The sequence below is a fragment of the Hippocampus comes genome, unplaced genomic scaffold, assembly GCF_001891065.2.
Source record: "Hippocampus comes isolate QL1 unplaced genomic scaffold, H_comes_QL1_v1.1 scaffold261, whole genome shotgun sequence".
NCBI lineage: Eukaryota > Metazoa > Chordata > Actinopteri > Syngnathiformes > Syngnathidae > Hippocampus > Hippocampus comes.
Window position 1 is genome coordinate 1,026,631 of NW_017805824.1, and position 14,571 is coordinate 1,041,201.

The 14,571-nt window shown below is 39.8% G+C and overlaps 1 protein-coding gene across 1 annotated transcript in view; it reads right to left on the bottom strand.

Annotated features, from left to right (window-relative positions):
- Positions 1-11,710, bottom strand: part of myo1ea (myosin IEa) — a 50,586-nt gene extending 38,876 nt beyond the window's left edge. The window contains exon 1 of the mRNA XM_019886827.1: positions 11,450-11,710. Within this exon, the coding sequence (XP_019742386.1) occupies positions 11,450-11,452 (3 nt within the window). The 5' untranslated portion in view covers positions 11,453-11,710. The remainder of the gene's footprint in view (positions 1-11,449) is intronic.
- Between the last annotated feature and the right edge of the window lie 2,861 nt (positions 11,711-14,571).

Sequence of the window (14,571 nt, forward strand, 5' to 3'; positions counted from 1 at the left end):
CAACAAGGCACATGGAATAGTTGTTAACGATTGTATTCTTGTCCATGTTTTATGTTATGTTGTATAATTGTTTTATGTTCAATGTGCTGGAAAGCGCTTTGTTACGGCTGCAGCTGCTGTGAAAACGCTATATAAATACAAATGTATAATAAACCTCAAGCAAGACAGGGTTTCGTAAGTCAAACCAAAACTAAAGGTTGGGGAACCCCCCCCCCCCATCACACACACACACGCACGCACGCACGCACGCACGCACGCACGCACGCACGCACACACACACACACACACACACACACACACACACACACACACAGAAAAGGCCTTTCAGCATCCGTCCCGATCCATAAGTCTAGGCTTTCCCTACCCATGCAAATACCATCGCCATATATGGCGAGCGCTGAGCAGAAGCTGGCTCAGCGAACAGGAAATGGCTGGCTTTGATTCAGTATCATAAGCGGCACTTTTCCCCTCATTTCTCCCTTCTGTGCTTTTCCACCGCAGAAGCTGACACACAGTCCAGCCAGCGTTACCACTATGAGCATGAGAAACGCAAGCCCGCCCTCCTAAAATTAGAAACAAGTGAGGTCGCTAATCACTTTGTAGTGGCAATCTTGAGACATAGCCCTACTTGTACAGTACTTGAAAACAACAGAATGTATGAGGAAGTGCTGGACAGATTGTGATTGTGTCGACTACAAAATTAAAGAAATTGAGACCTTGCTATGTGGCAATGTATTGAAGAAATGACCTTTGTCAATGCCAAGAAAAGTGAAACACAACAGGTGTCAACGGATGGGTAATCATTTCCGTATAATGGATTAGGTACTTAAAGATGCCTTTCTCTTCCTAACATGGGCCCAACCTTATTCAAGAGAAATGTTAGTGTTTGATAATTCCAAATGTGTTGTGATTAGTGGCGCCACCATGGTCCACTTTGACCTCTTTTTTTAGACAAACTTGTTCTGGTACCTGTGCTCAAATCTATGAATAGAGTGTTTAAATCAAACAAACATCAATGTGTTGCCAAATTTCCACGAACATTTTAGAATAGAAGCAGACCGCCCCTATTTTATTAGTAAATACTGCACTTTAAACCAGGGATGCAGATATTGATATTAGAATCAAATATTCTAGCATTTATCCAATTTTCCAATAAAAAATACCTTTGCATTTTGGCCCCATGGGGTCGCTATCCATGCGTTCTAATGTAGTATCTGTGACTGTTTCTTGTTTTAAATGGCAGGTCTGTCCTGGTGGGTGACTTGGGTGTCACTGAATGTGCATGTGCAGAGTCGCTGTTAATTGGCTAATCTGTCAGTCACTAAACCATCCTCCACACCAGTTCAGGGTGTACGCCGCCTATTGCCCGATGATATCTGGGAGAGACTCCAGGACGTCCTGGTCACCCTTGTGAGGATAATTTGATTAGAAAATGGATGGACGTAGCGGATACGACTTGCCGTGCAGCCGTAGTCGTGTCAAGATGCCAATGTTTTTAATTTGAATGACCTATCTGCCACATTTTAAAGTTGTGAAATAAAAGTTAGAGTAGATATAAGCAATGAAGAAAAACATCACATATCCAAATCGAAATTGAAATATTGTATTTTATTACAAGCCAAAAAGTAACCATGTAGCATTTGAGGTCAGTGACAAAACTGTTTCTTTGATTCCGGGAACGATCTGGTTTAGTTTAAGCGGAAGAGAATAAAATATTTGGACAAGAGTACTGCAAATCCGTTCTCTGAACTCTATCCACCCAATTAGGCTAATCAGAGTCAAGATAAACCAACTGCATGTGCCTCCATTGAACATTCATAACAACTAATTAAACGCTAAATGAAAAAAAATGAACATGAAATTTACTGTCAAACTAAACATGGAACAAAGAGAATTACAGTTTGTCTATTTAAAACAGCCACATACCTTAGCCTTTCAGTTGCTAAGCAGCATCTACAGTATATTGTGGTGCTGTAACCCATTCAGCAACGGATTGAACACAAATGGAACACAAGCAGACAATGTAACATCGCGCAGTCATATTTCTTATCCTCGTTGAAGAGCGACTAATGAGTGCCGTAATGATGAGCTGAGACGAGCTGAGAACAGTATATCTGTCCACGTTATACTGCCCCCAAATACCACACCAGAAATAGCAGCAAACTTGCCATTCAATTGATGCAGTGTGACAAGACCGTCTTAATTCCTTTTATTTCTATTTAATTATGTAACTTCTGTTTTTTTTTTTTTTTTTTGTCAAATACAGTAATATGGATACATCCATTATCTGAGCCATGCAGGCATGGGGAGAAAGTGAAAACTCCACACAGGAAAGCCGGGGCCTGGAATCGAAACCGGACCTCTGCACTGCACCTCACAGTGCAGAGGTCCAATAGATATAATTAAAATACAAAATACGTTTTTGTTTGTTTGTTTTTTCATGGGGGAAGGCCAGAAAATATTCATGGCATTTCTATTCATTTATTCATTGTTCTAAATGCTGTATGTGCATTCTCTATACAGTTTAAAAAAAAAACAGTATAAAAATATCTTAAATTAAACTAGTAATATGGTGTTTTGATTTACGTTGTCAACAAAAAGATTCCTGTTCTACTCCGCTCCAAACAGCCCTCATGACACAGAAATATTGTTGTGCTGTAACAAAATAAAAAACTTGAGAATTACCAGCTTTCTATGGGCAGAATTTTTGCCACAACTGCCATTAAACTGTGTAAGTGCACCTGAACTTGTGACCAGTGAGGCCATGTACTTCTTTTCCATGTGTATTTTGTCATTGTGCCAAATACCTAAATTTCTCATGAGATCTAAATGTCACGCAAGATAAGAGTAGTCGCTAGCAATCTGTTACTGATGCCGGATCGTGGTAACATGAGCGCATACTAATTGTCAAGTCATATAATGTTCTGCCTAGAGGGAAGAGCGTGTGTATGTAATGCACTGTCCCGCCCCAAAAAAAAAGAAGCCAAACACATCATGAAGTAAAATTAGAACACCGTTTCGGTTTTGTTCAGACTGTGTTAATCCTCGGGATTTATTTGAAACATCTCTGTCAGAATCTGTCTAAAAAGAAATAAAAAAAACAAAATGATTCACAAAATATTTGTCTCTGTGATGATTGTGGTTCTGGGTGGAACTCTTATGGAAATCAAAGACAGGAGTCACAGTGATTTCTTTATAGAGCAAACTCGGCAATGGCTGAATATGAACAACGCATCATGGCCAATCTCTGTGTGTCACAAAAACTTGTCACTTGGGTTTCAATCAATGATCCTGAGGCGCTTTGTATTGAACACATGCAAAGAAATAATTATACAGTCACTTTTAAATCCTGAGAGCCTAGATGCTTTTTTCCCCCCAAAATCATTCAGACCACCACCAATGCGGAACAATCCTGAATATGTTCATAGACCCCCTCAGATTGATATATTATTCACAGATTATTTTCAATATTTTTTAATATAATGAAATATATATAATTGGGGCTGTTAAGGATCAGATTCAGCCATCGACACATCCAACTTTCCCGTGGGAAGGGAATCAAACAGAGCTGTGCCAATACAGTTAATGCTCTTTGCTCTAAGTCCCAACTAAAAACACACCACTCATTAAAAGGACCTGAACAATGACATTAGTGTCTCCAAACACAGTGCCACTGTGAAATGGTGTGGAACATGCACTGTACATAATGAATGGCACTGGGCTTTGAACATCTGCTCATTTCAGTCACTGAGAGCAAAGAGCAATATCTGATGAGCGAGATTGTGCTCGGCACAGCACAACGTGTGTTTTACAAAATCCCTATTTCAACAACACTAATATTAATCCAGTAATTTTCTTGTTTTACTTTTCAAGTTTATTTCGAACACACAGACCAAAAAACAAGAACTAGAAAAATATCTAGTATAGAAGTATCCCAAAATGATACAGCAACTGCAAGTCCAAAAAAGGGTTGGAGGAAGAACGTATTTAGACAGGGCCCTACAGTTAGCATTTTTCGGTGGAGACTGGTGAGCCATCTTGTCGTGGCCCTGCCGAATTTGGCACTGGCCCTATGTATTCATGATGTAACATAAGTTTCAATGGTTATTTAACATTTAGAATCTTTCTACTGTATTATTTAAGCCTTTAAACAAATATTGCTTCTGTATAATTACATATTCTGCGTGGATTTTATTTCAATACCACCTTTATTTATATAGCGCTTTCACAAAGGCTGTGACTGTGAATGCGCTTTACAGAAAATTTAACAGTGATGTAACACAGACCAGCAATATGTACTGACACGCATACCGCAAGCAGAAAATGAAAGGGAATATTTAACATTACACATTTTCGGGTCCTTATTTCCTTGTTCAAGCCAATTTAAGTGAACAAAACTCAAAATATTGAATACTAAAACTAATAAAAAAGTAGTAATGTGTTGATGTCATCTTACATCATGTCCTGTTAACATATTTTTTTTTTTACATTCTTTTAAAATGATTTATGTTTGGACAGTGCTTTAATTCTTCATTCTTAAAGTTCCACCGTTTGACAACACAAATGGACAAACAAAAACTCTTCCAGGTTATGTGGATGTCATGTGTGTAATATTTAAAAGCTGGGTTGACTCTTTAAATTCACTATCCTATTCCAAAACGGATTTTGTACGTCACATTACATCAGGAAGCATCCAGAAGGCCAAGAACTAAAGTAGTGTTGAAGTCATAGCCATACACCTATCCACCTTTTTTTTTCTAATACAATTATTGATTAGTTAAAAGGCGCAGTGAAATCCCACTGGAGAGTATTCTTCTGTACATGGGCATGAAGTGGCATTCTAAAGTGAATGACTAACACATTGCGCAACAGCGTTCCAGACAAACAAAGGACCTGACGACCGGGTTATTGTTCCGTATTACACTGTCTGCATACGAGTTTTTTCCGCATGACCCAGAACTGCATTGGCAAAGCACACTAATATTAGTAGGCACTTATCGAGCTCATCTATATCCATCAATTGAGGTAAATTAGATTAGAACTGGGTTAGTTGAACACAAAACAAAACATACAAAGGCTAAATTAAAATATGGATTGACCTAAACTGCTACCATAAATAATTACGAATTAATCACATGTGGTTCTCAATCTGGCAGCTCAAACTGGAACTCCGCTGTCCAAGTCAGTATCTGATAAGAACAGCAGTTCATTAGATTGAAAATCAATTATCAAGGCGATAACTAACAAAACAAACCAAAAAAAGTCCCCTTGTGGCAAAATCTGAGTAATAATGGTTGAAAATGAGAACCTATCGGCAGAAAACCGGAGCACCAGCCTCGACCGTGTTGACAGCTCACATAGGGAATGAGGGATAGTCATGCAAATAAGCAGTGGTGTTCTGCCGCATCGCCGAGTGCGCGGCGGCCCTCGGACAGCTTGCTGTAGCTGTTGCGACATGATAAACCGAAATGTTTTGGCTGAGAGGCAACAGCAACATCGGACCTTACGGTGACAGTCTAATAATATTATTGTTGTCTCAGATCACAGCCAAGTAAAAGGGCTTCAGGCTTGAAGTCGGAACGCTTGAGCTGTTAACAGATGAGCTACTGGGCTTAACGCCTTCATGCGTTTTCAAACGTGACGATGTTCAGTAGCGCCATTTAGATGCCAAGCATAATTCTCGTTTCTTATCATACAACCTGCAGGGGAAAGGACACGTATGCATGGAATGTTCACCTGCTTGGTAGCAGGAAAGTATAAATCTAGAAATGATACCAATTGCTCAAAGTTACCAGTTCACTGAGGAATGCCTGTAAAATAAATTATTTGGAGCTGGATTTACACTAAATAGTTTAAAAGCCACAATGAATAACACCCCAAAACATTTGTAAGCAAATAATGCGTCAACTAACATGAACTGTCCTCAGATATAGTTTAAAATAACGACCGCTGATGCTCTTCACGTTTTTTATTTCTCACGAGTGGTAACAATTGACATTCATTTAAGAGTTGCTGTCGGCAACAAGTCACGCCCTGTCACTCCACACACTGCTTGCCATAAGCCAACGTTCAAGCTTCCAAGTCCCTTTGCCCTTTCACCTGAAATGTTCCTTTGCGCTTTCATCTTTCAGAACATCACAACCACACTCAATGCAAATAAAGAGGTTTCGATGGAGTGCTGCAAAGCATGCCGGGAACTGCTTGGCTTCACCATCGCTACAGTGGAGCAGCGTGACACAATTGCCGCCTGGCAAATATTTTTTCAGTCCGGTGCAGCCTTAGGAATAGTCTTTCATTGGCTTTGTGAGAACGTCTGCTCTGGCAGTTGAGTGTTTTCATCAGCGGCTGCAGTAGCACACCTTCCACTGAGTGCATTGTCAAGAACAGATCCTGTTTCAAGAAACTTGCCATCGATAGCATACTGTACATTCCCTCGCCCTGTACGACATGCTGTTGGAGCAACGTGACGCCATAAAGCTTATCAAAATGGGGCTGAACTCAAGTTGAGGACAAAAAAAAAAACGTTCATAGAGCTGCTCCAGTGTCAATTGGCAAGCCTTGGGCAAGACAATGATATGCGTTCAGAAATTACAAAGCCTAAGCCGTCAAACGCTGATGGCCTCACATTTTCCCGGAACAAAAAAGTAGGAAGGGGAAAGTGGCAACTGGGGACGCTGTATATTAAAGAGGTGCATCACAAAATTTCTGTTATATGTGATAAGGCAATTAAAGATTTCTGGGGATTTTCGAGTGACTTGTGGCCCCACTTGAATAGCTCCACATTCAGCACTATTTGTAGTAGCCTGAGTAATGAATACTGAATATCCTGGCCTAGAAGATTGATGGGAAGAGAGCAATCTGATTGGAAAGTCTTTGGAGTTCATAGAAGTAATGGTTCACAATCCTGATCAAACCGAACGACATGTGGATTAAAAGATGAACAAATGACACAGTCATTAAACATTACTGTTGTGTAATAATTGCCCAGCAAGGAGGAAGTCCATCGTGTCAACACTGTGAGGGTATCATGTGCATTATCATTCGGCCATGTAGCAAATTCTCCTCATCGGTCACTGTGAAATACACCAGATGAGATTACAAGTCAAGGATTCACATTACTTCAAAGTCTGGCTGCCAGTCAGTCGGAAAACAAGGCAGAGACCTAAATACAGAGTCGCACGACCACAGAGATAGTACACACACTGCTTTGGGGACATAGTGAACATTGTGTACGCAACAAGAGGAGAAAAGTGCTGGGTACTTCTCTTCTGACCACTTCTACAGTCGAGAGTTACATCAGAGCCAGAAATACTAAATGCCTGACGTCATCACAAGCATGGTCGGACTTAGCATTAGACAAACACAGCAAATGTCTGGGGCCCTGAGATTTACACTAGCACCGAGATGACTCATAAAACCTGATTAATAAAGTTGTCTTTGTTTCAAAGCAATTCTAGTGCCGAGAACTGTATCAAAACAATTGATACATCTTGCCAGTTTCAAATGTCCCGTCTCCTCATAGGCAATTAATCGAAATGTATTTGTGATTTAGATTTTGTTTTCTCAACAATCTTAAAAACATTATCAAACAAAAACGATTAATATCCCGAACTGCGGTGTGTGTGTATCTGTGCAAGTTCCCGACGTAAAAGTACCCTGAATGCACCGTGTTGCTTGCACAGCAAACGGGTGACGTAATGTAATTCTGAACTGTTTAATTACACCTCAGTTGGAGTTTACTGTAAACACATTGCCCATTTAAATACGAAACATGCTTAATGTTAAAAACATCGCCAGTGCTAATGCTAAAGTCGATGTAAAGAGTAAATTAGCGTTGATTTGCAGTAGCGATATTCCTTCATAAAACGAATCTTCACACACACACACACACACACACACACACACACACACATATATATATATATATATATTTTTTTTTTTTTTTAATCCGTGTGTATTTCATAGTTAGATGTGCCCGAGTTTAACACGTCTGTTTCATTGAAATATCAATTGACATACAAACCTGTCAGAAACATTTTTGTTTAACAGTACACAGTATGTATGCGAACTGAAAGTCCACCATGTGCTCATTAAATGCTAACAGTAGCCAAACTGGCCATTGTTAACCCTGTCAGCAAGCCCACATACAGTAGTTTGAAATTTGCATGTACAGTGACCGCTAGTGCCTAATTTATCAAGAAACATATGGAAGCTTGACCAATATGCAATTTCACAGCATAACATCAACTTAATACAATGAATACGAAGCTTACTGGAAAATTTCAAGTTGTACTACATGTGAAATGGGGAAGTCTCAAAGGCAACTTAGGGGGATTTCAACTATGCATGTCAGGTTGTTGGCAATGTTGGAAAAACTAAATATAATTATTCAACCCCCCATTATAAAATAGCCAGTGTATTGTCACGTTTGGACTGTAAATCTTTGTGCAGCTAAAGTACACTAAAATGCACTTTGATGTTAAAACAATATTCTTTGATGTACTATGAAGTGTGTTCTTTGTGAAGTGAGTGTTCAACTTAACATTAGACACAATGCAAACTGAAAGCTCAGTTCTTCATTTACCCCAATGTTCAAATTTATTTATGTCTGAGCTGGGTGTCACCTTGTATTTTATTTCCACGTTAAACTGGTATTGTATTTTGGTCATTTGGGGACATCGTTATGGACCCTCCAGGTCCGTACTGCTAAGCCACTTTGTCCTGCTTTTTTTTATCTGTTACAATGATCTGACAGTTTAAGTTAGCCTGCTACTTCCCACCAAGACTTTGAATATTAATGTTGATCACCAACTGAAAAGAATTTGATAACATTCTCCATTTTCCGAAGCTAGATAAAGTCCTTAAAATCCTTCCTGAGGATTATTATCTCAGAGATAAAAAGAACCCAACAACAACAACAATGAATAAAAATAAATTCCAGCTGCTCTTACGGTGGGTACATTGGCTTTTTAGGGGTGGTATGGTGCTAAGCATGCATGGGATGCACACTTACAATGAGATAAGTAGAGAGTTGTGATTGAGCTGTATTAATAAAACTAGTTTTTCACAGATTTTGAAGACTAAGCGCCTTTATGTGCTCCTAGGTGCGTGTAAATATTTACTCTTCAACTATTCACCGTTTCAGTCTCCATTGAAAAAAAGACAGGGGTCACCAGCGCTGGTCCTCAAGGGAACCATATCCTGTATGTTTTAGATATCTCCCTCCTCCAACACACTTGATTCAAATGATCAGGGTCGTTATCAGACATCTGCAGAGCTTGCTGATGAGCTGATCATTTGCATCGGGTGAGTTGGGGGAAAACATCTAAAACATGCAGGTTAAGTGCCCTCGAGGAGCAGAGTTGATGACTCTTGCTTTAAAACAAAAGTGTTTCTCAAAGGGGCAAGTTCCCATCACGATAGGGTGGGGATAGCAATTCACATGCGAAATGTTCAATATAACGATAAATATAGAAGTTATATGATCAAAATGACTCATTTTATCAAAAAACCTATGGACTATAAACCCACGAAAAAAAGATTTTGTGTAATTTTAACAACTACTTACACACAATTTTATTAGCAGCGCAGTTTGTGGGTCATGCCAAAATCATATACTGTATGTACAATGATATGAAAAACCCCCCACACATTTTAAGAGGCTCATCTTTATACTTCTACACGTACAAATGTTTGGGCACATATTCCAAGACCTCTTGGTTTCATTCTGCTACATTCTCATGGTAGCTTTATGACTGTGATGAGGACATAAGGGACTTTATAGTGATTTTGAGTTATTTTATTATTGAACACGCAGTCAATTTCAAGTGAGAAGACATATAGCTCAGATTGCTTTACACTCTGGACCCAACAAGTCAACAACTGTCTGTAGTGATCACAAGCCACAGCAGCGCAGCAAAAAGGAGGACGTGTGGAAGCGCTCAAGAGGAGTGTGCTGAACCACAGCAACAAGCCTAACGAGTTCCCCAGGTGAATGGGTGTCCGTCCTGTTTCAAGAGAGACAGAGCTGGAATTCCAGAGCAAATCTCAACAGCAGCGACGGGTCAGCGAACGGAGTGCCAGCTTTGAAACCGACCGAGAGTGAGTGGGGGCTCGGTCTGGGAGAAAGAGAAAATAATGCAAACCATCTGCCGTCATACCGACGTGCTATCCAGCATCTGGCAGAGAGCGAACTACCGACCGAGCGATGCGATTCACTAAGAATGGCAGTGTAAATATTTACTCCCTCTTTTAATCACATGTCATAGTCTCTTGGGCCTCAAGAACACTGAAATATGGCACAAACATAAAAAGGTTTCCCATTAATTTGATCCTTCGTATCCTGTTTTTAATCAAGGTGCAGTACAATATACGTTGGATGAAGACTGCATCATTTAGTTCACAAATAGATGAATAAATTAAATTTACCTTATTTTTTCCACTACAGTTGAAACGGAAAGGCTCTGTGGACTGAATGTTACGCAACCTTTGTCCTTTGGGTTTTACAAGTCGACCTGGCTCTGGCCTCATTATATGAACAGCTTTAGTCTTTCTTTGAAAACATTAAGATTAAAATAGTACATAAAACATAATGTGGAATGCTAATGAGAGAAAAAAAGTCCATCTTCTTCCTGGATGGATCATGTAAATTCTCTTTGCTGAGAAGGCATGTTGTTCACCTTTATTGAAGGAGATCTAACAAAAGCAACCAAAAGTTGTTTGTTTCCTCGTGAACATCAGACCACCACATTTTGCCACTCAACCTAACAGCTGGAGGGGCTATTGCCAAAACAATGCTGAGTGAGGCCACATAACCTCTAGGTGTGTCTGTTACAGGGATGCCATTTAGTAACCAGGAAAAACCTGTCTCCATGCAATGAACAGCCTAACACACACGCACCCACACACGCACACAGAGCCTGACACACGCTACCTGATTCCTGGCGCATGAATAACCGGTTTGTGACAAGGACGTGTCCTTCATGTGTTAAACTACATTACTGTCAACCCATTGGCCACAAGAATCGATGCGCTTGTTGAATAAAGCTGTGGGTTTTATACGCAGTTTTTAAATACAACAATATGTTTAGCACTGCTATGGAACAGCAATGCATACTGAGAGGTGTTTCTCATACTTTATACAGTATTACCATATTTCAACGACATCAAAGGATACACAATTTGTGACAAAAACACATCCGCAAATTGAGAAAACGGAGCATTTTCTCCACAACATAATGCAGATGTACCTAATGAAGTGTCCGATGAGTGTATGTGACTAGGGACCAATATTCAGCCCAAACGTTTCGACATCACTTCCAGAAAACTTAAGTAAATGTCCCATGAATAAGAAAAGTAAATAGCGTTGGCTCCGTGTTGGATATTTGGAAATTACATTTTTTTCAAGCAGTCATGTTCGGTTAAAAACAAGCCGTTAAACATCACTCACCATCTTCAAAGGAACGGTATTCTCCTTCCCAGGCGGTCCAATACGTTATACGTTTAAAAAGAGGCAACTTTGAAGCTGCTGGGTCAAAATCCAGAGCAGACGGGAGATATTTCCGACAGTGTCCGACACGCGTGGATGCGGCCACTTCAGCGGTGTCCTCCGTCCATTGTGAGCAATGACGTCGTCTGAGCCCAGTGACAGCAGCAGGCGGACAAGTTCAAGCTCTGATCCGCGAGTGCCCTCAAAAGTGGGGCTCTGAAACAAAAACACAGGAAACCCAGTCACAACGGACCAATCAAAGGGTGCCGAGTTGGGATGTCCTTAAATATTCATGAAGCGACAACGCGCATGTGTAAATCCGAGCAACGTCGAACGTGCAAGGTAGTATTAAAAGGACTGATCTTTATACTGTCGTGAGCATAAATCTCATGATAGTAGAGTATGTTCATGTTTTTATTGAGAAAATATGGAAATTAATATGAACGCTTTGACATGACAAGTACCGGATTGTTTTGTTTTGTACTTCTCAGCTACCATAGTCTCGACTGGTCAAATTGGAATGAATTAAATTCAAATTGTGCAACATTTGCATTCTCAACGGCACGATTGCATCCATTTAGGACCAAGTCATTGATTTTTATGGTCCGCTTTAGCCAAACAAAATGGGATTGAATTTCGCACCTATTCACACTCTTTACTTTGCCAGCTTTCAAATGAGACCCATTTTGAAAAATTGGATTGGCAACATTTTTAATAAATTAAACTCAAATTATGCAATTATCAATCCCAAGATTGCAACCACTTTGGATCATGTGAGCGGTTTTGATGGTCTCCCATTGCCACAAATGTAAAGGGACGATGATTTTCTCACCTATTTCATACTCTACACAAATAAGACCCATTTGGCAACATTTGATTTGTAAAAAAATGGAATAAATTAAGCTTCAAATATTCAACATTTCGGTGACAGTGTTTACCAGTTAGGACGTCCGCCTCCGGGTGCAGAGGTTGTGGGTTTGAATCCAGCCCTGGTCTTCCAATGTGGAGCTTCCATGTTCTCACCGTGCCGGCGTAGGTTTTCTCCAGGTACTCTGGTTTCCTCCCAAGTTCCAAAAACATGCACGGCAGGTTAATGCAACAATCTAAATTGTCTCTAGGTGTGACTGAGTGTGAATGGTTGTTTGTCGATGTGTGCCCTGCAATTTTCTGCACCCAGTTCAGGGTGTACCCTGCCTACTGCCCGAAGACAGCTGGGATAGGCTTCGACACGCCTGCGACCCTTGTGAGAATACGTGGATTAGAAAATCGATGGATGGATAATTTAAGGAAAATGTCAAACAGTGCCTCAGTGCCAGAAGGGAATGCAGTTTAGGTTGCTTTATTTGATCTCCCCCCACCACCCCAGGTTGGGGAAACCTGAAAATATATTATCTGGTGATTTTATTATTATAATTTCTTTTACTTATTATCGTTAACCAAAGGCCACAATCTTTTGCAGTATTCAGCTTTTAGATTTAAAAATTACATGGGAGTGACAATAAAGTTGTATCCAATCCAAATCCAATCCAATCCAATAAGTCTTAACAAGATATAACAACAATTTTGCAGAAAATATATGAACTTAAATATTTTTTCACATAACACATTGTGCCTCACAAAAACGAAATAAACAGAAACACATTCCAAACATAACATTGACAGAAAATACTATATGAATAATTCACCATGAAATGCCGTGACTAAATACTAATCTTTTACTGTAATAGATTGTATTCGCATAACTTTCGAAAGCATCCACAGTATAAATTTGCTGATTTTGGAGGCAGGGGGAGTGTTATGGCTAATATGTCAGAGGGGTCCCGACCCCCACTTTGGGCACCACTGCGGTTTAGGACACCCATAAGGAGCAGTGGGTGATCGCAGTGCAGTGGGAAGTGGACCCTGCATGATGAAAAATATTCGTGTTATCCTGCACAGTATGGATATCAGAGAATTTGTTACACTCAGAACTATTTGTTACACTCATAACAAAAAGATAAAAGTACGGTTAAACATGTTAAACCATAAAACAATAACCCTCGTAAATACTGTACAAGTATCCAAGATGATGGCCAATCCAAACAGAACATCCTGGACCTGTTATTGTGCTCCAAATATTTTCATCCTCTCCGGTATGCAGTCCTGAATATATGGTGTGCTTGGCCTTTCACTTGTCATTTGACAGATAGGATTCAGGTCCTTCAACACAAACACATATTCAATGTCCAGTATTGCTCTCTGCTCTTGTTAAGACTGACTTCAGCAAATCATTGAAGACATCTTGAACCATGTCTATGCCTATGTAAAAGTGCGTAATACTGTGTCGAGTTTCACATTATTTTTTTTCCACTTATGTCCACTTGTGTAGTGATTGTGACACTGGTATAACAGAGATTATTAAAATCCCAAAACATACAGAATTTACAGAATTCATAATCATATGCTTGATATACAATTTATCCAGCAAAAGCTATGCGAGTCGACCTGATATATCCATTTACCTTGGTGTGTATTAAATGTCGACGTGGTAATGGACATGTGTGAGACATTTTGTTGACCTGGAGTTGCCACACAACATAAATTTGGCTTCAAATTAATCCCCACAGGATTGCAGAATCAGAATTCAAAGACCTCCGTGGATATCAAAGCAGTTTGTGGAAATTAGGGCGAGGTCTACAATATTACATTTTACTGTATATTTGGGTTTGCATGCCAGCAGCTAGATGTCGCAGTCACATAGGCTACTTTCACACTGTAGGGCATAATTCGGATGTTCTCGTTCCAAAAACAAATAAACTGACGTGCCATGCTGTGACACATATGCGCACAAAACTCAATGTGGCACAGCAGTAGTTACCCTAGGAAAATTTGGCCCAGTGTGTAGATTGACAGAAGAGCGACCTACAATATCTAGGTCAAGTGGATAGTTCACACTTTGTTTATGTCGTTGCTTTTATTCCTTGTTCTACCTAAAACCCATAGGTTGGTGAAATGCACTTTGATAAGTAATGCAAGTGAAATGTATTATTTGTCACGTGAAGAGGGGAATTTGGATACAGAAGCAGATATGACACGGAAGTTGA